Source organism: Channa argus, chromosome 5 (assembly GCF_033026475.1).
Source record: "Channa argus isolate prfri chromosome 5, Channa argus male v1.0, whole genome shotgun sequence".
Lineage (NCBI taxonomy): Eukaryota > Metazoa > Chordata > Actinopteri > Anabantiformes > Channidae > Channa > Channa argus.
This window is the reverse complement of record NC_090201.1, coordinates 22,627,744-22,654,339: the sequence shown is the minus strand read 5'-3', so window position 1 is coordinate 22,654,339 and position 26,596 is coordinate 22,627,744. Positions and strand designations below refer to the sequence as shown.

At 42.1% G+C, this 26,596-nt stretch overlaps 1 protein-coding gene across 6 annotated transcripts in view; it reads right to left on the bottom strand.

Annotated features, from left to right (window-relative positions):
- Positions 1–218: 218 nt before the first annotated feature.
- LOC137127056 (novel protein similar to human membrane-associated guanylate kinase-related (MAGI-3) (MAGI-3)) overlaps positions 219–26,596 on the bottom strand; it is a 114,514-nt gene continuing 88,136 nt past the window's right edge. For 2 of the 6 annotated variants that reach the window (XM_067503415.1, XM_067503418.1), the window contains 18 exons: positions 21,613–21,819; positions 19,348–19,516; positions 17,665–17,744; positions 16,785–16,842; positions 15,499–15,605; positions 11,791–11,982; positions 10,497–11,144; positions 8,839–8,870; positions 7,970–8,156; positions 7,784–7,878; positions 7,360–7,567; positions 6,579–6,761; positions 6,202–6,387; positions 5,644–5,740; positions 4,769–4,874; positions 4,143–4,280; positions 2,549–2,687; positions 219–1,916 (listed from right to left, as the gene is read on the bottom strand). In XM_067503415.1, the coding sequence (XP_067359516.1) occupies positions 856–1,916; positions 2,549–2,687; positions 4,143–4,280; positions 4,769–4,874; positions 5,644–5,740; positions 6,202–6,387; positions 6,579–6,761; positions 7,360–7,567; positions 7,784–7,878; positions 7,970–8,156; positions 8,839–8,870; positions 10,497–11,144; positions 11,791–11,982; positions 15,499–15,605; positions 16,785–16,842; positions 17,665–17,744; positions 19,348–19,516; positions 21,613–21,819 (3,893 nt within the window). In that variant the 3' untranslated portion in view covers positions 219–855. Of the gene's footprint in view, positions 1,917–2,079; positions 2,170–2,548; positions 2,688–4,142; positions 4,281–4,768; positions 4,875–5,643; positions 5,741–6,201; positions 6,388–6,578; positions 6,762–7,359; positions 7,568–7,783; positions 7,879–7,969; positions 8,157–8,838; positions 8,871–10,496; positions 11,145–11,790; positions 11,983–15,498; positions 15,606–16,784; positions 16,843–17,664; positions 17,745–19,347; positions 19,517–21,612; positions 21,820–26,596 lie in introns of all 6 variants that reach the window. The other 4 variants (XM_067503419.1, XM_067503420.1, XM_067503416.1 and 1 more) reach the window with 4 other exon arrangements.

Below are 26,596 nucleotides of genomic sequence, written 5' to 3'. Positions count from 1 at the left end.
CAAACCTTTAAAGTCTATATCAAAATGTGGAATGGCTTCGTACAGCTACATATACATATTCATCTATTATCTCAATAAATTACACACTGGTTAGTTATCATACACATGGTAAACAAGATCTCAAACCACAAGTTTCTGGTCTTTTAATGATACTGTTTGCATGAAGGAGAGCCATGTCTATAACCGCAAAACAGTCTAGAGTTCCCGGGAGTGAATGCTTGCTCGATTGTATCTGAAATCTGCCTGGTGTTCAGAATGACAATTATAAACTAGAAACAGGATCGTCCTCGGTGATGTGCGGAACACGTGCAGTAAAGCAAACAGAAGGGCTGACTGCATGCAAATAAGCAAACCTTGAAGAAAAAGACAAAATATCCCACAATGAGGCAGAGAGCAAAAATGAAACCCTGGATGACAATCACACTTGGTGTATACTACAGGCGAGAGGCGAGGGCCTTTCACCCTTCATTGCATATGGGTCATTGCATTGTAATGGGTGAAGCGCTGTTAGTAGTAGTTGATCCACAGGAGGCTCCCAGGATTGGCACATATTCACATTTGAAAATGTCTTGTCCGGCAAGGCCCCGAGCACACGGCACATGCTCAAGTCCCACATCGAGCTGCTGAAGTGGACAAGGCAGAGGGGAGTGGCTACATGCCACACGTGATGTCACACATGATGTCACAGGACTTCCAAGACCTTGTCAGAAGACAAATCCGGACATAGTCCAGTGGTAATAGACATCGCAGCACGTTGCGCTGCTCTCTTTTATGGAAGAACTAAGAAAACAATCCACTGAGGGGACTGGTAAATATTCCATTGCACAGCTCAAGTCTGGAGGATTCAATATTCTATCACAAAGGGTCACGGAGGGCCTCTGGCAGGGAGAGGATTTTGACTGAGCTGGGCACTTTCCAAGACTGGGGGCTAATGGGTCCCTTTTGGCTCTGTGGGGGCCCTGCAATGTTGTTCATAGAGGCCACAAAGGCTTCCTTACTACTGCTGTCTTTGGAAGGACAAAATGTGTCCTCTCTTCGTGCTTTTCTACTCCACATCTCCTTAAACGACAATGATTCTCGTCTGTTGACGGTCTGTTTACTTGCACGCCTGTCTTCAGTAGATTTGCCCTTGCCATTTGCATCTCTCGGCCCTGAGTCGTTAACTCTAGCTCTCTCAATCTCCCTGACTATTTGAGGACACATCCTGTGAGATTCTTCCACTACTCTCCTCTTAAAACCTTCTTGCTCAAGGCCAGGTCTGGCCCTTCCTCCTCTCTCTTCTATTACCCTTCGCTGTGTTATGATCTCTGGATTTCCCCCTTTGTCATTTTTCTTTTTATGATCTAAGATCTCTCTGCTGGAAAAGTCCTTAAATCTCCTCTGAGGACGTTGTTGAAGCTCTGCCTGCTGCAGCGATGTAGCCACTAGCTGTCCACCCGAAGGAGACTTCCTAGGGCTTGTGGACTGAGTTTTAGTCTGTGTCTGAGACATCCTGTTCCTGCTCACCGTTGCTTCCTGGGCCTGACTCTCAGTCTTTTTGGGACTGTGATGTTGCTCTTTGGCTTTAGAAAATGTCTCCCCTGTTTTCTTTGGGCTGCTTAGCTCTCTAAAGTCTTTTGTAGGTCTGGTCCTCTTGTAGAAGTTCATATGCTCAGGGGAGGCCGGAGAAAGCCTTTCTACTTGCTTGTCTGCCCACTGACCACTGTCCTCCACTAAGCTAAAGCCCCTGCTGCTGCAGGATTTGACGCCTTGTGGGGATATGGTGTTCCAGCTTTGGGAATGTTTCAGTTTGCTGGAGAGGGGAGAGGAAACAAAGCTGGAAGCCCCAATGGGATATGGAGAGGACAGGGGTGATGTGTCAGAGAGAAACACCTCTTCGGAATAGCTTGTAGATGAAATGCGTTTTTCACGTTGACCTGTGAGATAAAATCCATTTTAGATGCACAGAAGAATATGAGATATTAAGTTCAACACAAGAGACGGAAATTTAGAATGAAAAAATAAAGAAGTTCTAGATTTTGAATATTAGAGGTTAAAAGAGGTCAAAAGAGGTCACATGTGAAAGAAAAAAACAATTACCAAGGTAAAAGAGAAGAGGCCAGTAAAAGAAGTGAAGATGTTAGTGTTGGTGCTCAGTGTAGTAACACACAGTGGAAGAAGCTGTACTACCTGCAGCAGGAGCAAAAGAAGAGCCAAAAGGAAGCAGATGGTTAGAGATTTCATGAGTAAGTAAGAGCCAAGAAAAGAAATTACATACAAATGAATAAGGATGCATCTTAAAAAACAGTCAATTAAACAGATGAAGTAATTATCACTTGCTACTGTATTTAAGTGGATTTATGGACTCAGCTCATATTTACCCATTGTCAGCACCAATGTAAAGCATTAAACACATTTAGGAAAATTGAATTTAATTTACACTGAGGATTGACTATAACATTTGATGCACAAAGGCCATGCATCCTATATCAAATGGTAATCAACAATGTTGAAGGATGTCTCTGTATTTCACGGAGAATTGATTTAATAGTCTGAATACAGTACTTACTGCCATCTTGACCTAGGCCCGCTCCAGGTCTCAGCAGCAGTGCTACTTTACTTCCTCCAGCCTGGATCAATTCGATAGCCCGAGTATGGGAAATGCCACGTGCCGGCTCACCATTAATCTCAACTATCTCGTCCCCAACCTGTCAGTAATTCAGAAAATGCCATTAGCAAACAAACACACATATCAGCACTTAGTTTCCTCCGTTGAGCAGACACACACTCAAACATACAGTACAGAAGCTGCATGTTTACACACAAGGATGCATAATTAAAGAATCTATAATTTATGCTACGCACAGAGCCCTGGAATACCCTGGAGGTAGCCACTATTATTGGAGATGACAAAGTATGTCAGGATAAAGCGTGTAAACATGTCAGCTTGTTAGGCTCTAATCAGTGTTGACATTTCTCTCCACCCTTGGATAGGCAAAGTCATGCCCAGGGATCACAGTCTGGCAAGCCTAAGATTGATGCCTGCTAGAAGCTTCTAGTGTTTCCCTTCAATGGACCGTCTCCCCTTTCATCCTAATAATAATAATTATAATAATTCTCATCCCCATGGGAAAATTCTAATTCTGCTGAACCTTTTCCACAGGAAAAAAAAAAGAGCAAAGGCTCAGTTTCAGTTTGACCTTCCTGAAAATGGACAGTGTCTTGCTCAAGGACAGTTCATGAAGCAATGATATCCAGTGCGTGTTGTGTAACAAGGTGGAAATACTTTGCTTAGTAAAAAAAAAAAAAAAACACTGCAAACAAATCATAGCTGGAAGCATTTACTGCATTACACCTGAAACGCTGTAACTGGCAGTTGTTGAAACACAATTCATTAGTTTAATCTCCGGTGCATTCAGCAAGCTGCAATAGAAATTATACTTTCTCCGATTTACCTCTCTGCTACACAAACATCGAAAAATGTGCAAAATTTGATTTCTGCAATGTAGCCATTTACATAATAGCTCACTAAACAGTATCAAACAATCTTGAGTGAAACTAAATTAGTTTTCCAAGAATGCACTGACTTTTATTTAATCCAGCATCACCAAGTATGAAGTGCTTTTTATCTGCTTCGTATTAGACGCAGGGCAAGAGGATGGTGATGTTAAAGTGTCTCTTTTTCTCTCTGGGTCCATAGAGGCACATGTGAACAATTACAGGCTAAATATTTGGTGTGGATGTTCAAAGCCTAGACTGAATGAATCCTAAAGGTTGTGATGACAGGCAGAATTTCACCCAAGTTATACTGTATTAAAATTTCAGCGTATTTAATTTTCTCTATGAAGAATCAGCATCCCGATGAGATAATGGATTTCGAGTTTTAATGACCTAATGACCTTTTTTCTAGCCTACTTAAATGCTCTGCATCCAACAGGGTACTGTGGGATGTAATGAATACCGCGGCCTCTACGGGCCACTATCAATGCTTTGGACATTTGGAGTCTGCATGTTCTAGCTACAATGGCAATTAAAACTATTCACAGGTCAAGGAGGTCATCACACAAGAAATTCTATTATTATTTTGTTTTTTATATGTTTAAAATCATATTGTGTCTACCTTAAAAACATTTAAACTGCTATACAGTAACAGGAACACTCACATGGATTCTTCCATCCAGCTGAGCAGGTCCATCTTCAGCTAGTCTCAGAATGTACAGGCCCATGTTGTACTCTGTGCCCCCTCGCAGACTAAAGCCAAAGCCCCTGGGGCCCCTCTCTAGCTCCACTGTCAGACAACCCTACACAATAGGAAATGCAGCAACAACTCATATACTGTACAAATTATAATATAAGATATTTAAAAGCAGGGCACGCTCTTGTTTAAGGATTGGTTGTTTTCTAGTCATCTTTGGCTTTTCAACCAAAGTTTGTCCCAAGATCACTGAAGTCAGAACATTTTCTCTCCATTGAAGATGTCCTCTATTGATCCCTGCTCTTATTTGAATACCTTTAGTTTCATCTATATTGCTCCCATTTGAAACGAGAACAAGCACAGTGTGCATTAAATCAACATAAGGCTGCAATGCACGGAACAAAAAAACAGCTGATTGTAAGCAAGCAACAAACTGTATTACGGTTTTTCTTTCATCACTATTATTTTGTTCCAGTCCTAAAGGTTGCAGCTTTTGTACCTGCTATGTAAAAGCGTTTGTCTTGAGCAGCTTGAACCTTCAGATATAGTTGCTAAGACACAGTGCAGTGGAAGCATTAACAGCAGGATTTTTACCTGGTTAGGTCCCGTCACACACAGCGTGCCCTGCTCACTAAGTGAAAGAGTTTTTTGGTCCGACCAGTTGACTCCCTCTCTTTTTTCCTCCTGGTCGAGGTTATAACTGAAACAAACAACAGATGCATTTCTTCGGTTAATGCGTGCTGCAAACAGCACACCGTGGGCCCCGAACTGCAAAAGCTATTATGAAAAACATAAAATCTAATTTAATATTGGATGTTTAATGGAAGAGGGGGGCACTTATTCACATATGGATATTTTAATTTGTACTCTATATGTTTTTTAAAAGTAGTCATTATTATCACTCATACATTTTTATTACTCCAGTGTCTCTGCTTGTTGTTGTTTTCTCTAGCTGTTTGCTCAGCTACAAATGTTGACTCTAATTACAGAGGGTTTTTATGGTTTCATGAGAATTTGCCAGGGTGTGTAGCAGCATCCTTGTGTTAACATCACCATAATCATGCTATTTATTATATTTAGCGGAGGTTCATTTTGCATTTCTTTTCTCACTTTGTCTACACCCTCAGGCCAAGAGGGAGTGAGAGAGCAGTAACTTGGAACAGCAGAAGTGAATCAGTTTGTCCTTCACATTTAGACAGAGAAAAAAAAAAAACACGTTACAAAGCAAGCACTATATTTTTTGTGCATGTGACTTGCAACCTGACATGGGAAAAAAAGGGGCCTTAAATAACTTCTTCAGATTTCTGACCAAATGACAGCTGTACACTGGGTAAGAACAAGCAGGAATGTAATCAGAGTAGAGTTATAGTGAAAATATACCAGTGTGCAAAACATGTCTGGGCGGTTCGAAAACACCTTATGTCCCGGGGGACGGACATGTTTTCCTTTGAGTTTGATAAGATCCTTACCGTTCATCCTGAAGGGCTGACCTTTGGCCCATGGCTCTGTGTTGAAGAGCGGGACTTTGTTTAGCGGAACTTGCTCCAGATGGAGGGCCCTTGTATTCTGAAATTAATTTGGATTTTTTTTTTCAGCAATCAGAATAAAATGACCCAATATATAGAATCCTTTTACCAAATCTTTTCTATCAAATAAAAAAATAAAAAGAACAAAATCCTTATTCAATTGTCTGAATGATGAACTTCCAATACAACTACTTAGATATCGTACTAAATTCATCAACAGGAGATCACAGAGTGATGCCATCTGATTTATTTTCACTCATTCACCCCGTTGATATTTTCAATTTTGGAACACCTAAATTTGGAACAAAATTCTTAACACGGATACTAACATATTCATATCGTCTTATTATGAGCACAGTTGATTGCTTTGATTACCAGACTGCAAAACTAATTTCCGCCTTGAAGACAATAAAGTTTAAGAATTAGATTAAAGCAAATTGATCACAAGACACACAAACACAACTATAATAACCACAGATATGAGCATGCAGAGACACTCACCGTCCTCAGGAACTACAGTGAGGGTGACAACATTGCCAGCATCCTTGATAAGCTGAACAATGTCATTGTGCGACAGCTCGATGATGGAGCGGCCGTTGACCGCTGAGATACGATCTCCCACATGCAACAGGCCGCAGCGGTCAGTGGGACTTCCTTCAATGATTCTGCCAATTTTGTGTGGGATAACTGAAAACGCAGATAAGAGATGTGAGACATAAAGGTTCACATGGAGTGATCATTTTATAAAATGTACAGGTATATGTAGAAGGCCAGCATTACTGGGTCAACTACCATCAAAAACATCAGATTGAAGAAAACACTGCCTAAACTTTAGATGAGGAAAGTCTCTAAATATTGATGGCAGACTTGACTCCCACCTCCATGCGGCTGTTTGCTCTTGGACGTGAGGATGACGAAGCCAAAGCCCTCCGTTTCCTTGCGGTGGAGTGTGATGTCAAAAGACTCGTGGTCCAGAGCGGCAGGCATTGGCAGGCGAGGTAGCTTAGGGGAACCATTCACCAGCACAGGAGCCATTTCCTGAGCCTCTTCATCTGTTGCATCTAAAATGACATGATATAGTCACTAATGTACTTGTGCGATTCTGTGCAAAGTCATGGGGAGCAGTAGGATCAACACAACCTGGATGCTAAAGGGGGGGGGGGGGGTTATCCTATTGGCTATCACTGACTCTGAACAATGGAAACCCGAGGTGATGATCCTCCAGCATTTCAAGATTTCACTTGTAATAAAGTAAACAGCGTGCCCAAGCTGAAACCCTTCCTCTGGATTCTGCACAGGTTTTTGACTTCTCTTTGGTCAGCTCTACTTGGCTGCCTGCTGAGGCAAGCTACCATGTCCACCATCTATTTTTAGTGCGCACAGCTATCATTACCTGTTGTTTCTGTCAAAATATAAAATGCCTCACTTCCTGCGTGTCACAGTATTTTTCTCAGCAGAGTCCTGTGAGACACTAGGTGTTCATAAAGACAAAGTTTCCATCATCTGGATAACTCTAGACAAGAACAGTGTTTTTTTTTTTACCATAAAACAACTACTGTAAACAGGGTGTACATTTATCGATATGAAAAGCATTAATACTAAATCAATGTGAGATTAAATATTTCAGAAGTGTCGGGTGTTGTTCTGCTTGTTACTCACCTCTGTAAATGACCTTTCTGCGTACAGTCAACATGACTTGACCGTTTCGGGCAGCATTGGTCATCAGATCCAGCACCTGCTTGTGTGAGCGACCTTTAACCATCACACCATCGATGCCAATGAGCTCATCTCCTGCCCTCAGGCGACCGTCCTTTTCTGCAGCTCCACTGGGCACAATGGCCCCAATGTACACCTGTGGAAAGACATTCTGATGGGGGCTTAGTATAATGGAAAAGTGGCTTCTGAGAAAGTAGAAATTATTATTATTATTATTATTATTATTATTATTATTATTATTATTATTATAAAAGCATATGAAAACTTTTACTGAAAAGTTTCAACATCTTCATGGCATAATCTACCACTTTTAATAAATAATAATATACAGTAATTAAAATATGCAAACAAGGATCTTATTACTTACTGGCTGTTGTGGACCTTCTCCTCCAAGAACACGAAAGCCAAAGCCTGTCTCAATATCTCTCTTTAGAAAAACATCTATGTCTTTGGTGTGAGGCTCTGTGGATGTGAATAAACTCACTATTATTATCACCACCGTGTCAAAGATCAAGATGTTGAAGGTAAACAGGACCCCGCGATCTACACTTACGTCTGCTCTCCAGCAGGGCTTTGGACTTCAGGTACATCTCTGTGGAGTCTCTTTTTGGGGACGCGGTGGAGCGCAGGGTGCTTGTGTTGGAGTGGTAAGGCAAAGCCTGGGGAGCTGAGTCTGTGATACTGTCCAGAGTCTCTGTACTGGCTGTCATTTCCTGTCTCTTTATAGAAATACAAGCAACCTATATTACTGTAAGTATCATTATTTTTCTATAACATATAATTACAGCTTTAATTTCAGATTTTCATTAGATCATCCATCCTCCAGTATTAACCTATAAAGGACATCACACATTTTATTGATAGTCTCTGCGGCTCATTATTCCAGACAAGCAGCTGAGCGTCTAATGGTGATATATTGCCAATCGCATTAAAGGTCGCTTCACTGGTTCTCTTTTCTTTTACATAGCCAGTTTTCACTTTACATCCTTCCTATTGTTATGGGGCTAAGCAATCATATTAGAATTTAATATGAAATCCATGGGAAAAACTTAAGACATCCCAGTGGCTGTGACAGGCCTATTCAAGCAGAAAGGGCAACTTCTTTATCTAAAACTGTTGTATTAATAATACCACCAGATCTAAAGAGGCTCATCCATGATTCATTAACATTGCAATCCCCTTGATAATAGCCCCTAGAATGCAAATACTGAAAGGAAGTAATTAAGACCATTTTTCAGTTCAAACAAAAGGAGGCGCCCAGAAACATAATCAATATTCAAATTTATCGCTATCATTTAATTTGATGCAACTGAGGCTTACTGGTTAAGCTGAAGGACAAAAAGCTTTGAAATTAAATTGAGGGATAAGTCCCCAAAGGGAAAAGCAGTAGTGAGAAAACAGAAAAGATTTGTTTTTACTCACAGGCTTTAGACTCTTCACAGGGGAAGTTTGACCTATGGAGAGAGACAGACAGACGACAGAAAGATGGTAAGTAATGCCGATTTGGAGGAATAGGTGTCACCGACCCACCATCCACCAGGTGGCACTGCCTCTCTGACTTAGAAACAGCAGCAGTGAGCATAAAAATAAACCAGTGAGCTGCTCTAAACTTAAGAGGTGTACTCATTATAGAATGCTCCACTGGGGAATATAGAGCCATGTGCGATTAAAGATACGTAGTGAATGTAACAGTAGTACATGTGCTGAAGTGCTGACTCCATGGTGCAAGCCCACTGCAGGGCTGAAGAAGCAAGTGAGAGCCATAGAAAAGTATGCATAAAATCCAATGACCAATGATTCTTGTCCCAGTACAGTCCACCCACATGTTCCATCGCAAGTGCTCAAACTTCCCACATTAACTGGATTGGCAACCACATCTCTGGAGCCTACAGCCCTGTGGGGATGGACCAACACATGGGGTTAATGGAGCCTGATGTAAAAGGGGATATGCAGCAGCATTTTTCTGCTTCACTGCTAAATTTCCACTCCAGCATCATAGCCATCAAAGGGATAAACTAAGTGCAGTATGCACACACCTAAAACATCCATTCCTTTCCTCTGAGCTCCACTCGCCTTCTGGTCAGTGATGCCCACCACTCTAACACACAGTGGTCCTCTTCTAATGAGAGTCTAATGGGACTTAAAGCTGGCATTAGCTCCTCCGCTGGGCAGGCTCGATGAAACTGAGCCCAGCTCTGCTTTGACTGTGGGGTCGCGCAGTGCGTCGGTGGAGCAGGACATGGTGATGGTGGCACGGCAGTGAAGATGACTATTGTGGGTGTTTGGTAGAGGAGGGTTAGGGCAAGGCTAAAGGGAGGAGGCCCCTGGGGACCTTCTTTCTGTAGCCATTTAGCCGTGGGTCTTTGAGAGTCATGCGGAAATCACCAGTGCCACGCTGATGATCAAAGCCAATCGGGGATTCGTTGACTTGCGCAAGGATTCCCTTGGGGTGGCTGGAGTTGCATATATTAGACATTTGAAGGGTGCCTTCCCTCCTCCCACATCCCTTTACTTATATAATTCCCACTCTCAGACTTGTAGCAGACTGTGTTACGCCTCAGTGGGAGTCGTCATAAACAGAGGCGGGCTGAGAAAAATGCTCGAGATGCACCGTTTGTGTACATGAGGAAGCTCTATTTGATGGCAAATATAGGACTCTAATGGATTGAGTCTGGTATTTCACACATCTATGCAGGTGCAGGTTGATCTAGTCAGCTAAAAAAGGGCAGCAGTCTCTATTGTTTTGACCTTACACAACTCGCAGACACGGTGGCATCACCCAGGCAGACAACAGTGTGTGGTCAGTCAATGCTCCCGAACAAGCTACACCACCACCTCACCTCCTGTCAGTGTCAGCACGCCGACCTCACATCTCACGGCACTGCTGAAGTTGTATTGACAGCAAACAGAAAATCGCGTCGCACATACAATTCTCAGGGCGTGAGAATAAACATGTGATACAATGATGAAGACAAACAACAACAGAGATACACAGTCTGCCAAATAGAGAAATGAATAGATACACAGAGACAAGTAGGGAGACAGAAAGACAAATACAGAGATTTCTTGTTGCATCTCACCTCCTCGCAGCACTAGGACATTGACTTCACTGCCCACAGGGAAGTCTTTCAGGATGTCCACGACTTGGGCGTGGCTCAGAGGTTGGACATTTTGCCTGTTGATCTCCTTAATGACATCTCCTTTCTGCAGACCACAGCACCACTGGGCATCCAGGATCATCTTCACTTTCTGGCCCAGCGGACAGTCAGCAATCGCAAATCCAAATCCTCCTGGCCCCTTCACCAGTGGCACACTCACTAGGTCTGGCTGCAGCATGCCCGTGACCACCTCTCCCCGCTCCCCCTGCCTCCCATTAGGCATGGCTGCAACAACGGGCCGGCCGCTGGCATCCGTAGTGACGTAGTGGAGCTCCTGAGAGGACCCATGGAGGACGTCGCCTTTCACGAGCAGCGGCTGTCCATTGATGAGGGGCACAGCTGTCACCACCTCCCCACCATGCAGGGCCTGCTTAGGCTGGGCAGCCGGAGGAGGAGGAGGAGGTGGGAGGGGGTCGTCGCTGTCTAGATCCACATCTGGGGGGAGCGGGTACCCACGGCAGAGAACCATGTCCACATATTGGTTGATGGGAATGGACTGGAACATCTGAACCACCTCCGGATGGGTCTTCCCCAGCACACACATCCCATTAATCTCAACAATCACATCACCTGAGACGGAGAGAGAAAAGAGAGCGAGTGAGACAGGAGGTTTCTCGGCTGATATTTAATCGAGACATCACTTCTCTACATTTCTTTGGAACGCATTTATTCCGTTGTCAGATGGATCTTTCCTCCAAAATGTCCCTCGTTTCTTCACTGCTCTTCTTTTTTCATTTTGGCAGCTCCCTCCACCTCCTTCCTTTCCTTTCTTCTTCGGCCTGCCATTCATTTCTACCTTATTCCTGCCTTTCCCTCACTCCCTCCATTATTGAACAGGAGTTGTAGATTTCTGTCACATTGTAAAAATGTAACCATCACACTCACACCCACACACACACACTCAGATATTGGTTTGTGTGTAGACAGCCATCATGCATGCTCTAAGACTATTTCACATTTACAGAGCTACAGGTGTGTTTTTACCTTGTTGGATTCATGTGACCAGAGAGGTAAAATTAATACTTCCAGGTGCATCATAATTTATCCAAGAAAGCTGCAAAGGAATTTTCTGCCCTACCACAAAAATTCGCTGTTATAAACTCATAAATCTTCCTGCCAGTAAAATTAGATTCTAATCTTTATTTCGACCGGAACATCCTTTCTATCTTGTCCTTTCCTCAATATTGAAATTGCGAGAGACCAGAGGTTTGCTCACCAGACGCCATCTTGTTGTCGTGGGCAGCGGGGCCGTCGCTGAGCACATTTTTCACCTGCAGAAACTCATCTGTGCGGTCACCTCCGATGATGGTGAACCCGAATCCCTGGGAGCTCTTCTTCAGAGCTGTGTGGTACATCTCCCCCTTCAGTTGGCTGGGGTCTGCAGTGAAGCCATACGGGCCTCCCTTACCTGTGCACAAAGTACACATGTGATTAATTGGCAAACGTTGCTCAACATAAAATGCATCAGCAGTGATTAATGAATTCATATCCTCCTTGAAAGATGTTAAAATCCTGCATTGAGTGTCAATTATATGCATGTTGCTGCGGATCAACAGAGTAATTATTCATCTTAATTCTAATTAACATGATATATATGCCTAAATTAGATAAACAGCTAAATGAGATTAATGTTATCTTTAGATGCTCATTTACTTGCTTCCTTCTATTCCAAAGCTATACAGTAGAGGAGGACAGTGATATATCAACTTTGACAGCGTCCAATTTAGCATGATGTCCTTTCTTATACCCTTCCAACTTCAGTCAGTGACTCAGAACAGAAGAGGTTTGTCAGCATAGACTTTTTATAACTTGAGAGGGGAAAAACCTAAGGTCAGTGGAAACATCAATATGGACCAGCAGCTTGGCCGTGGCATACGCAACGCAGTAGATAACCTACTGTCAGGGTCACACCGCATTAAACTTAGCAGCGTCCCTATCTGGGATTGCTGTGGTATCAGCACTTTAGATCACGGACACACCATTTTTTTTTTTCTGGCTGCCTGATGGACCGCCGTGTAACTTCGACTCAAAAACAGTAATACTTGAGCTAGCAAGTGACAAATGGTGCACATTACAGCAACTGTGCAGTATATTGAGAGAATGTGATGTGGCTGACAGTCTCGTTATAGGTTTAGAAATTGTCTGTCATTTTTGTTGTAGAATGTACTAGGATATGTCTTAAGATGAATGAACCGGAGTAACACAACCTACTGTACATGGAACCCAAATATGCAGTAAAAAAAAAAAAAAACTTAATATGTCAATTAAGGTTGCTGAAAGAATTCACCAACAGCATGTAAAAGCATCAGGCCAGTGTTATGTTATTTCTTTAAACTGTGGGATCATTTTTTAAAAAAGACAATATTACACATACGGTAGCAAATACTGCATTTGTTGGGCACAATTCTTTAGCCACGATTGGTGCACCAGGAAGGACTAATAACAAAAGAAGTATGTATGTAGGATTCTAAAAGCATTTTTCACAGGAATGAGCAATGCCTGCACTTGCCACTTTAAGTCGACTTATGAGTTATGCTGCTAAAATTGGATTTTAGAAAAATGCATCTGTGTATGTTTATGACTCTCATCTAAAAAGGACTGTGTTATGTATGTAAACCTAAAGCTGCGCACATGATCATCTTCTGTTGCACTAGTTGACATGACGGTGTCCCCACATATAGTTTTTAGGATAAAGACAGCAAGTTTCTAGAATGGCTGGAAAGTAACCATGGCACATTTTCCCTCTTGTTTCCTTCAGTTTCATAAACACTATAAAACTGTGAATGGCTGTGAGAGGAATTTTAGAGCAAGCTCTCTATCAAATGACTCAAGAGCCATAAACATCCACCACAGACATCAACCACTGAGTGAGTGTAACTTATCATAGTCAGACTAGACTCCAGATGTCCACACTGTTGCATGGATCAAGCAAAGCTCATTTACATAATCACATTCAAATTGCTTGATATACTTAACATGGAATGTTTTTTTTGTTTTTTTTTTTACTCCCGCCCCCTTCCAGTGAGGTGCTGAAATAACAGTGTGACTGCATATTTGTGTGTGAGGAAAAAGACAGAGCTGATGGAGGGAAAAAGAGAAAGGAACAGAGGGAGGAAGTGAATGTGGCATGTGCGAGTCTGTACTTGTGTGGGAGAGTCCAAGGCATGTTTCTGTGCCAGCGTTTGTGGGCAGACTTTGAAAGCCAGAAGCAGACAAAACCATCAGATCCACCACATCACACAGCCACGGTTTTTGATTTTTCATGGGTGACTCAATTGCGTTGTAAATTTCAATCCCATTATTCAGAATAATTGGGGAGACATACTACTTCCTTGGGAACTCCAGCTTACTACATCAGTGGAGTTGCAGCTGCTGCTGTGTCCACAAATGCACCCTGCGCATCAGCATTTAAAAAATGACTGATGTTAGTGTTGATTAACAGTGGTAAGCTGACAACCAATTAGAACAAGCAGGTATTAAACACAAAGGCATGTTAGATAGATGTAAAACATCTCACTGTAGTCCTGAACCTCAAAATTGCTACATTTAGAAAATATAAAATATATAAAATATAATATTTATATAAAATGTAAAAATAAAGTTATATTTATGAATTTGCAAATGTATTGAATTCTTTCACGATGCATTGGTTCATTTATGGATATCTATAGAAATGATGTTTAACAGTACTAATACAACACCCTGGAAATTTCATACCTTGGAAACCGGTAAAACTGAATTATGGCCTGAGGAGTAACCGTTGTCTGATGATGCTTTGGTTTCATCAGAGTAACCGCCTGACAGCTCACTCAATTGTGTAATCAGTAATCAGGGGCAAAATGGTGCTTTCCTCAGTCCCAACACACCTGAGCAAAGAGACGTTTGATTATGCTTGGCCTCTCTGACGTGCTGTTCCACCAGCTGTTTCCACATGCACCGCTAAAAGCCGCGCTCCTCCCCACGCCTTCCCTCTCTCACTCCCTGAATCTCTGCCAACACTCCCAGTGCTCCTGTCTATCACCACTACTGCCAAACTGTAATTTTTTTATACATTCGTTGGAATGAAAACATACTTAATTTCATAGTGTTTATTGCAGGAGAAAAATGGCCTGTCAACTAAAACAAAACCTATAGTATAGTATCTGAGCAAACCAGGAGGTTTGACAGTCTGGTATTGTTTGAGGCTACTTGAAGTTTGACACATTCAGTAGACCTTGCATCAAATGATGACGGACCCACTGCTTTCTGTTCCCAGGAAACATTTTTATCACAACACGCTGACCAAGGTAAAAGGGTCAGCCTCTACGTAGCACATGAGCCAAAGTAATTAAACTATAATTAGAATTTTACACAATTAGCTGATGCTCATGTCCGGAGTGATTTGGAGCGAGGACAGAAATGCAGTAGGTAAAGAGAGAATGTTGCATGATTTCGATGAAGCCAAACCTAGTCCTGTTCTTCGATATTGCATAAAATAATAGTGAGGTAGCATAAACACTGGGTCAATAAGTGGAGATGGTATTAAGGCAGCAACAGAGACCTTCTTCATTTTAGATAAGAACTGCGTCTGACTGGAAATTCTTGTTTTTTTCCAGACAGACATGACAGTGCCAGTTGGAAAGCTGGTAGGAGTAATTATAGCTATACATGTCTTCACTGGTGTCTTAGAAACCTGAGGGAGATGTCAAAGCCTTACAAGTCAAGATGCATTGTGTCATGGTGTATTTAAAGGTCACTGTCCCATGTGTTGAGGCGCTAGTGCAGTGGTTTCAGGTTTCCATGTATGCAACGTCTAATTCTATCTGTGATTTATTTAACTCCTCCGCAAGTACGACATCCCACAAGATTGTTTTTTGTTTCTCCTAAGAACTAATATGGAGAGAAAGTTGAACTACGACTACAGGTTCTGCTGTGCTGTTATTACCTTGGGAAGGTGGTGCCGAGGCTTTTTGGATCATAGCCGTCTCCTGGCTCAGCTTCTTCTTTGCCTCCAGGACTGGGTTCTCAAACTGGGTTTTCTGGTTGATGTGGCTGAAACATCAAGAAGAAGCAAATACACCTAAACACACGCACACACCAGCCCTCAGACTTATTGAGCTTACTGCACCATTTTTCTGCAATTAATTATGTATGCACCTTTCCCATAAAGGAATCTTGATTTTCTAATAGAGGGACACTTCACTATAGTGGCGCCATTATAAATACATTCACAAGCACAGCACACGTGCAGTAAAGGCCAGCTTGCCTCCTCTTTATATGGGGAAACTGCTATGGCTTTTAGCCATTTAATATCGTAGGAAATAACCCCCACCAGCCAGCAAGATCCTGTTCCTCTACAACAAGGTAAACAGCCTGTTGTCCCCCTGGCATACAAACTGCAGCCATTGTTTCATAGCGAGCTCATTTCAAGTTGAAACACTAGCAGCTACAAGCTCCATCTATGTATATGCCATTGACTCTCCTTGTCCAAAAAAGTGCAAGTTCCTTTCTCATGTCACTTCTACCTAGGAGGGATTCTTCTACAGTCTGAGCAATAAAACAAGGCGAGTCATTTTGTTCTCATCACAACAGATTGCTTCCCCCCAACCCCCCTTCCAGCCAGCACTCTTCTCCCTCAATGCATTCTAGTTGAAAATCACCCCACTTCTCCTTACTGCTGTTACAATGGCTGTTTTTCACCGATTTCCTGCTGTGGTAGTGAACACCAAAAACACATTTTCCACACAGACAAATGCACTGTGCAAACAATACGCAGAGATGTATGCACAGACTCGAAGCCTACTGTATATACACACACACAACACAGGCAGAGAGCACAGTGAGTGTTGTGTTCACATACAAGTTACTGCTATGTCACTTGTGGAGATTTATTTTTTTACCACCCACTTACAACAATAGGCAAATCCAGATCACAATCTTCAACTGCTCCAGGTAAATGTTTCCTTGCTGCATGTTACATAACTCAGAGCATCCCCACCCGATCGGAACAAAAATGAACTGTTTGCAAGTTCCATTTGTTTATTCTTACATTGTATTGATTTATGCTGGTCCACTGTTAATGTACACCAAGCAGTATAATAAGTATTTCTGCTGTGATCCCTCTGCTGATATCTGTGAGGAACAAGTGTCCTCAAACCATTTACATTGTTGGTGCGGAGGGGAGCTGCAGTGCACAGAAAACATATACATTTATACACTCAATAAACTTACTCAACATAGTATGTGCCGTACTGTGGATCGTCAATCTCCTCCCAGCCGTAAGGTAACTCTGAAAAAAGAAAACAGTGTGCCATTGTGTTGTGGAAGGATGCAAATAGGCGACAAACACAAAGATAACAGAGCAAAAGAAAGAAAAGGAAGATCAGCCACAGTATTTATTAGACAATCCTCTGGGATTTGTATCCTATTCAACAAAGTGGGGAGATACAGCAGCAGGTACCAGTGTAGTAGTTTTTTTTTCTTCTCCACGACTGGGACACTTAGCATAAGAAAGCAGTCATGAAAAATAGCCTACAATAATTTTGTGAACATTTCTGTCGTTTCAACAAGCAGGCCAGCTAGAATGTCTGATGTATGTCATGCCCTGATGAACATATCAGGCCAAGGGAGTCAGAAAGGGAAGAGCTTTTCATGCAAGAGAGAGCTTTGGAGTTTGTTTTCAGAAGCAACACATCAACTATTGTAGCCTCCTGTCTGCCTGTAAAAATCCATTAAAACCAGGCTGGAAGGGTCCCACTCTTTGAGCGGTGGTCCTGCTCTGTCTCTGCCTGCACTTAAGGTCACATTAGCATCGAGACATACAAAGGCAAGCCTGGAATTACTTAAAGCAAACCAGGGCTTTTGATATCAGAAAAATGAGGCCACGTAGTTGGGAAGATGAGGAGTTGCTCTTTGGTGACATGTTATTTCAAAGAGACATTACACTTATATCCTGGCTGGTTATTTGATTAACTGTGTGGAAATGTGATGAATCGTGTAATTTAGGACATATCCAATTGGGCTATTCCCATGTGTACATGGGTTATACTGTAGTACTTAATGGAATGACTGTGTGCTTGAGTAGACCTGCTGAGGAGTAAAGCCTGCATACCTCCATCCTCACACTTCTCCGGGGGCTTAGCCTTCTTCGCCAAGCGGGGGTCCAACCACGTGGTCGTCTTAGTATTGTGACTGCAGAGCACAAAGCACAGCCAGGGCATAGGAACATAAGACATGCGCCAGCAGGGAAACGGCTGCTGAGGCACAAGTAGCCAACACAAGGATGTGCCACAACAGAGAAACAACTACCGCACTCTTCTGTGTAATACGCTCTTATGCAAAAGGAGGGTTACTGGATTCACGGACAAGCATCTGATCCAATGGTTTGCATTCAGCTGTCACATTACTGTGTTTATGGTTAGGTGGCCTTTTCAGAGGGGAGAAAATAAACCCTCTGAATGTGAAACATGACAAACTTGTTTATCCTCAAATGTGTTTAACAACTGGGGTGTGTAATCAGGAGGAAAATCACAATGGTCTTCTGATATCTTCAGAGACAAGTAGCTTAGAGCCAAATATGAATAAAACACACACGGCTTGCGCACACACACGCACGGATCTACTCACACAAACACACATATAGGCAGCGTAGACCTTTGAGAGAGGTTTGTTTACTTGATTTTTCTAAAATGAAAGTATTGATTGGTCTTTATGAAAAACTAAAAAACACAGCTTAGAAATATGAAAGCTCTGCACGTTTGTTAGTCACGTTTGTTGTCAACAAAGGATGATTATATGTATATTTTACCCAGTTCATGTGCTACTGTTTTTTTATGTGAAGGTGTTGCAGTGGAGCTGCTATTTTTTGAAAATGACTCTGTAATTTTGAGCTGATGTGACTTTTAGATCACAAACCCATCATTACACACGCAGGATTAAACCTAACCCAACTGTCAGGCTGATTAGATACTGACAAATATTTATCTACGTTTTCATTATGGATAAAGAAGTTAGCAGGGAACACAACACTGTATGACATCCGATATCAAAACGTCACCTTCATTTTTAATATTACACTGTGCAACATTCCCCACTGCAGTTGTAAGATGACACAATTAACATAAGTAACAACACTCAAGTCAGCAGTTGGCCTAAATTTCAACACTTATCATCCAGAATGTAGACAGTACTACACCTGATATATTGGCCAGCATCTGTATCTTCCTCTTGTTCTTTGTGTTACAGCTTGCATTATTGTTTTTTTTTTTTGGTCATTAAGACTCAAATCTGTTTGGGTTTTACTAACAGTGTAATAAAGAAACTCATAAATACATTAATAAAATCCAATATTTTATTCATGTAAAATAAAATCAAGTGCAATATTTTGGCTACAAATACAGTTCTTGGTAGTAGAATAAAGTCGATTTTTAATTTGATCTTTGATCTTTTTCATTTAAATAAAAATGATTTTAAAATATGGCCATAATTTTATCTACAGTTTAAATTTAGTACATTCAGTTTACAGCATATATGCTGTAAGAATTACTTTCCATATATGGGATAGGATTTATAATTTCTAGCATAAGACATACTGTCCAACAACCCATAAACAGAATATGTTGTATAAATCCTGATTCTCCAAAAATAACTACAAACCAGGTAAATGTCAGGTTTGCAACAAACCTGACATTTTTATGACAAATTGTTTGCTAAAAATGTATTTCAGTTGATGCTCATCATTTAGTGAGTTTATTCTTTGTGTCATCGTGACCTGTGGGTTGTGTCTTTCACTTACTCTATGAAGTAGACCATGCCAGTCTCAGTGTAAGCCATCTCCCAGTTAAGAGGTAAGGGCTCCAGGCTGTCATCACGGGGAAGCGACGTCCACGTGCGGAAATCCATGTTGCTGTTGGACTGTGTGTAGCTGGGGACCGCTTTCCTCCAATCGGCCCCCTCTCTGTGCTCTGCAGAGAGGAGTGGAGGGGAACATCAGAAGGGGAAAACAGGGCAGACAGAACGAAAGGTTAGCTCTCAGGAACACCTCTGTCCTTCTGTTTTCCCGCTGGTTGCAGACGAGGGGAGTGATGCCACTCACAGGATTTGCATGTGAGTGAAGGTGTGTGTGTGTGTGTTCGCCAAAGGGCTATTACATTTGCATGTGCACACAGTGTACTGCTTAAACCTATGTACAATCCCTATGGGTTGCGATGATACAGGTGAGATTCACATTAGAAAGCGACATTTCAGCCCTGAAGCAGTTTCTGTATCATAATACCTAACCTCTTCATTTTTCAAAACTCCCTTTAATGAGAAACTGCTCCACTTTGAGCATGAAACATACAACAAAGGCCTTTCTAATTTAGTTAGCACTTCATGCCTCAGAAGATGGATATAAAGGGATGAAACACGGGTCCTTTTCATCCCTTTTGTTTTATGTGGGGCTAACCTCCACACAACAAAGGAGGATGCCCAAAGATGGCACGCTCACCACAATGACGCATTTCTGAGTGACGTTTTTATATGAATCCTGAAGGTCATTAGAGCTGAATTTCAACATCAAAAAGTTGATCATTTGCAGCTTCTTAATAACTTTTGCCCCTCACGACAAAAACACACACGTGCTTCATTTAAAAAAACAAACAAAAAAACACACACAAAGACGGAAGAAAGACTGAGGTCATCAGTAAGGCAAGAGAAAATAAGGTCAGTAGTAAAGACAGTATGAGCAAAAATGGGCAAAGCTGCAGTCAAGAGTTCAGAGACTTAAAGCTCACATTTTCCATTAACCTCTTTTTTCATTCGACCATAACTTCTATGGCTGGTCTGAGACTCCTCTGCCATAACTGTGGGCTGCAGTGGCGCAGTCATGTGTGACTGGTTTCTCCCCATAAAAAGAACTCCTGAATGGCTGGGTATTGTTTTGTGTTTGATTTCAATATGACAGAGTAGTTGGGTAAATACACTTTGGATTTCTGTGAATCCTTCGTACAGCTGGGCAAGCAGTGTTTGAGCGGGGACTGTCAAAATGTTGTTACATTCTGTGGGTAAAGAAAGAAAAAAAAAAAAAAAAAAAAAAAAGGCTTTTCAGCTTGGACTTGCCTTAGTGTTAACCCCAATTCTCTTACTATAAAAGCGCAGGTATGGTGCACAGTATGTATTCTATTTCTGTTCAGGGCTTTTCTCCTTGTGAACACCAGGACAGATTTGATCCTTAGAGAGCTGAGGAGTTGTCATGATTGATCAGATACTCGGTGTCAGGTTCAATGCGACCTGTGCTTACAGCTAGAATCTACTGTGTTTAGCAAACCAATGTGTATTAGTACCATGTAAATTGTGTTTGTTTACCCTCCCAACCCCCCAAAAAAATGATCTAGGAAGGAGATATATATTTTTGTTGGCAAACACTGGAGTTTTAAAATGTCCATTGCAAGTCTCTAAAGTTCAGAACACAATTTACAAAGGTTTCGTTTGACTATGGGCCGTGACACCAAACCACTGGTTGCACAGGTCTTTTAGATTTAAAACTAATTTTTGTTCAGTTTCAATCATTCTTTTTTCTTTTTTGGATCATGTCCAAAGACTTTGAGCACCACAAAAAAAAAAGGAAAAAAATGTGTCCATTATTTTCAGAGGTGGTGGCAGAGAATTAAAAACTACAAAAACGTGTTCGTCAGCAATTTCCTTATTTGGGGGAACCAATCAGCAATTTGGGTCGAATCATTGTTGTCATGTTGGTTCTTAAAAAAATGAGGGATAATAAGCAATTTTTTTACGTTTTCACTAAGGACCCCTGTGTGTGTGTATATAAAGGATGAGAGCTTAAGGGCGATGATTGTTGTGGTAATGCTGTTTTATGTGAGGGAGTGAGATGTGCACAGACCTGTGGTGTCCACAACACCTATGGGACCAACACACAATCTGAAACAAGCCAAAGTCTTTATGCTTAATAAACAGACATTGACATTGAACTAATGTGGCAATTCTACAACCAAAGGACAAACAGAGCACGGCACAAACTCTGTTATTTAATATGACTGTCTGTGCTTTGACATTTACTGACCCGGCAAACCATTGACAAGCGGTGGCCTCTCATCATCATCTTCCTCCTCGGGCACTGCGCTGTCCTTCCTGTCCATCTTACTGACTGAGGTGGTGCGTTTCCTGGGGACCTCGCCACCGTAGTCTTCATCAAACAGCACCTGATCCACCAGGTCGGGCTGCACCAGGCTGGGCTCTGCTGGGGGTTTTGGGGTCCCATAGTAGTTGCCTTACAGGGTAAGGGATGAAAAGAGAAGAGAGAGGAAGACAAGAATGAAAGAGAATTCGTGAAACAATGCTGCTGCAAATAGACGAGGCGCCACAGAAAAGGAAGCTCCAGTGCAGACCAGCCTAAGAGACGAAAACAGGAGCTTATAAACTGCACAGTATCCCTCTCTGTGATGGAAGAAGACACAGACAAATTATCCACCACATCTACATCACTCTAATTCAGCTGATTTATTAATTGATTCTCCGAATGTCGCATACCGGCACTCAAGGTTGACTATTTGCAAGTATCAGGGGTCTGCTTCGTTGGCTGAGTTTCACGTCTCGTAACCCCCTGCTTTGTTTTCCCTCCAAAGCTGCACCGTAGGGCTGTCATGACTCATGTAACATTAGAATCTCTTCACTTGGAATTTGCCAGCAACTAATTACACTGATCAGTGAATAAAGCAATTATCTCACTCTCAGCTTGCCCCCTTTTTTTTTCCTAATGAAGAAAAACCTGGTGTTACACATTATAAATATGCAGTCCTAGAACAGTAGCGGGGGGGGGGGGGGGGGGGGGGGGAGAGCAAAACTTTGTTAAATTATTTGCTAATTTAGCTCATGGGGTTGATCAATCTATGTATGGCTGCTGAGCAGTATGTGAAACTCAATTTAGGCACAGAATAAGTAATTATTTAACCTCTATTAGGATTGTAAATAATGTGCATACTAATTTTTATCCCCACCACTTATGTTTATTTGTTTGTTAAATGCTGCATGCTCTCACGGATGTGTTTGCACAATTAATATCAAATTAATGTTTTGTCAATTCATTTGTGAGGTCAAATATTGACTCGGCTCTTACAATAAGCAATCACCAGATAGAGTCTGCTAAGCTGAATCATGATTTATAATTAAATTAATTAAAGAAAGAGGAGAGACACCGCTGGGAAATAGGGATTTTCAGCAATTTAATTAGCCTCCATAAACTTGATCTTATTTTCATTTGGACCCAGCTGCGTATGGGACCATGGTATTATGAACCTTTGATGTACTTAAGCATGAACATGCAGACATCACAAATACTGTGCCGTAACAGCAGCCGCTATCAACCCCAGATCTTTTTATAGTTTGCTACAAAGAAGGAAAGCTGACAGCAGTGTGCATGCCAGGAAGAACAGGGCTCCGAGGAAAACATCACAGTCATTCCAGCAGCTTTACAGCTCAATACAGTAACACCACAACAGCTTTTTTGATAAGTGAGCCCATGTTGCGCCTGGCCTCATCTCCTCCGGCGAGCCAACTACAATACACAGTAAACTGGGTTAATGCAGCTATGCTCATCTTCCTCAAAGCAGCGGGAAGGTTGAGGAGGAGAAGGAGGTTGGATGTAAGCCTGCCCCTCCCTTCATGTCACTCGACTCAATGTTTACTAAGCGACACTCATCCGCATTTGTCAAAGATGGCTTCATTAACAGGGGTGGCACGACGATAGCAAGGAGAGATTGGGTTGCTGCTTGCTAATCCCTGCCTCCCTGTCTCCTGCCACACACTGACATTCATCAGCCAGATGCTACCTCTGTGATTAATTACTTACAAACATGTCTCTTGGCCCCTAATAAATGTTTGTCGCAGATATAGGGGTGTGTGAAAGCAGTGCGTCAGTAAAGATTTGTGGCACCATTTGCCATTATAAATGGAGGGAAGCCTCATAAGCTGATGAGCAGGGGTGCTTGTGAGGCGTTACTTGTGATCCTAGTGTCACAGGGTTGATGAGCCGGGAAGAGTGAGCCTCCTCTTTCAAAGTAAGTGCAAGCAATTTCATGGTGGTGGAAACAGCTAGTGGTAATAAAAAGACTCCTGTTATCAAGGCCACTATGCATAAGCTACAAGGTCATGAGCCCTCTTTCATCTTGCCACTCTACCACACATATACCACACTTTGCCACAGCACTAATGCCTGAATTCTGCAGCCCTGCTCACGCCGAATTAAATCCTTAGGTCTCTTTTTCTTTTCGTATTAAAATCCAGGACTTTGTACAATGGGGGTCCCGAAAAAAGGTTTGAACTGGATTTAAATATGGCAGATTTTTCCATTCCTTGATATCAAATTAGAGATGTTATTTGTTAGAAAGAGAAAAAAAAAAGAATGAGGGGAATTTCATTTTTCAAGCAGCTGTCCCTCCAGTGTCTTCACTTCACTGCACTTGACTGTTCAGGTCTTTTCTGGCTGCTCTGTTCTGCTCCAAGACAGAAAACCAACATCTGAACCTCTGAGGCATCGAGACTGAGGGGGGACCAAAAGGCCAGAATGGCTCGCTCTCAGGGCCTGGCGCAGATGGCTGATGTGTCAGCTCGAAAGGCAACCTGGGACCCTCTAGACCAACATGGAGCAGCAGCACGTAATCTACCAATCACAGAGCAGACTGGGCCCACAGAAACAGCCTTCTCCCAGCCTGGGTGGGCCTGTGTGATGTGTGCAAACCTCCAACTAGCCTATCTTAAAGTTAACAGGGTCATGGATGGCAGGATGATTCATAAAGGAATCTAGGAGAGGGTGTTTAAGTTAAAATTAAGCATTAAACGACTCCCATAAAACGTTTTCTAAGTAGATAAAAATGTTATATATGTGAACCATTAACATAATGAACATTCAGGAGCCATTTAACCCTATTAGTGAGACCATTATGATTAGCTAAAAATCCCATTAACTTAGTACAATGAGCACAGCTCACTTACTGTGTAAACTGAAGTGATTTCATAAGCTCTTCACTAAAGGAAGCCACCCTATACAAGAGGATGCCTGACCTTGTTTGTTTTCCTCTTTTCATAGAAAAAAAATAGACTGTGCATAGAGCACAACTAAATGGAGTAAATCCCATTTCTCGAGCCGATTACTTCCAGCTCCTCTTTGAGGTCACTGTGCTGCTGAGAGATCAACACTCTGCCACAGTAGCCATACAGTGCTTATGCTGACTGGGTTTAAGAAGGGAGAAGAGAGGAGGGGGACAGCCACAATCGGAGTGCTCACTGCTGTCGGGGACAGTTTACTGAAACTTTCAAACTTTTGAGAAACTAATCCACACATCTGCACGCAGCCAAGGCAAAGAGAATTTCCACTGGGAGCTGAGGAGCTCAGTACACCTTTATATCAACGTTTTCTACATGCCCTTCCTCCGTCTGCCTTTTCTACCCACAGTCAACCGCTTTATGAAGGTGTAAATCCTGCCTGCCTTCAGTTCGCAGATGAAGGACAGCTTGTGGGCGTCTTGGCAGCTCCTGAAACCTGATCTTTGAGTTATCCCTACACGAGGAAGCACAGGATTTGTTCCGTTTGCACAGATGCATGACTATGTGTGCATATAGTGTGTGTGTGTCAAATGTCAAAGCTGCCGCTATACTACAAGGGTGAGACTGTGGTTCACAGAGATCAGGTCCAGATCACACTTTGTGCTGGAATATGTGTAGAAGTTTGTATGTGCACCTGTAAATAAACACTTTTGTGCGGAGGTAGCTGCTTTTAGCCTTAAGGCGCTTACTCTCTGAATGGGAATTTAACTTTATCTTTAATTCTCCAGCACAAATTGTAGGAAGCAGGAGATGAGGCAGAACTGGAGAATGGTGCAGAAAAGGTACATTCACCCTACTAGAGGTTGCCCCTCAAAATTGGAAAAAAATCCTCTCAAACCATTTCAGAGCAGCCTGAATTTGCCGTAAGAAAGAATGAGATTAAAGAGACCAGGGGGATTATTGTGTTATTGCCATAATCATTGCTCCCATTGCAATCCCCTCGTGACACAAATACACTACGACCATCTGACTTTACAAGATCTCAGAAAACATGGCAACTGCTTACACTCCCTTGTAGATGTTACCCATGATAAATACACAGGACCTGATCAGTCAGCGAAAAATCTGTCCTTGTGCAAAATGTTCCTCCGAAACACTACTTTTCTGTATGCGTGTCCTTGTTGTAAAGTGTTTTGTGCTGCAGCCAGGTGCTGTGAAATAAACATTTCACATTTCAAAAGGGTGAGAACAGAAGAGAAGAAGAGTACCAGAAATATGTCGAAAATTTCCGGTTCCAGTATTTGATGCGTGTAAGGAGCCACCGTTTACCGGTCGGGTCTGAGAGAGTAGTAAGGGAGGCAAGTGAGGAGGCTGGTTTATCCCATGAATAAAGCATGACTTGAGAGTAAGAACGAACACAAACGGGAACTCCTGATGTGTGACTGCACAGCCAGCCGATAGGATCAGGAGGCTGACTGGTTTACATAAGGTCACCATCAGGTGCTACAGCTGCTTGCATGGACACACACTATAGTGAGAGTACATACTGTATAAATGAGCAGAGATGAACAGATGTATGAACACACGGACAGAAGGACGTACATTTGAACTGACAGTGTAAGCTAGCAGTAAACACTAACCTCATTTTCAGAAAATGCTACGCTGTATAAAATGTATAAATGAAAAGAAAATGCAATGATTTTCAAATCAATTGAAACCTATTTGTTTTAGTGAATTGGACAAAAAACAAACACATCATGTGCTGAATTTTTGAAAAATATTTGCTCATTTTTAAAATGGATACCCGCAACACATCTCAAACAAATTGGGACAGGGGCATGTTTACCACTGTGTTGCATCACCTCATCGTTCACTGTACCAACACCCTCTGAGCACTTGGAAACGAAGGGGCCCAGTTACAAAACTTTTTCAAACATGTGTGTTATGCATACATTTTACCATGAGCAAGTATTTTTCCCAAAAAGGAAAAGTTAGTTATAGTTAGT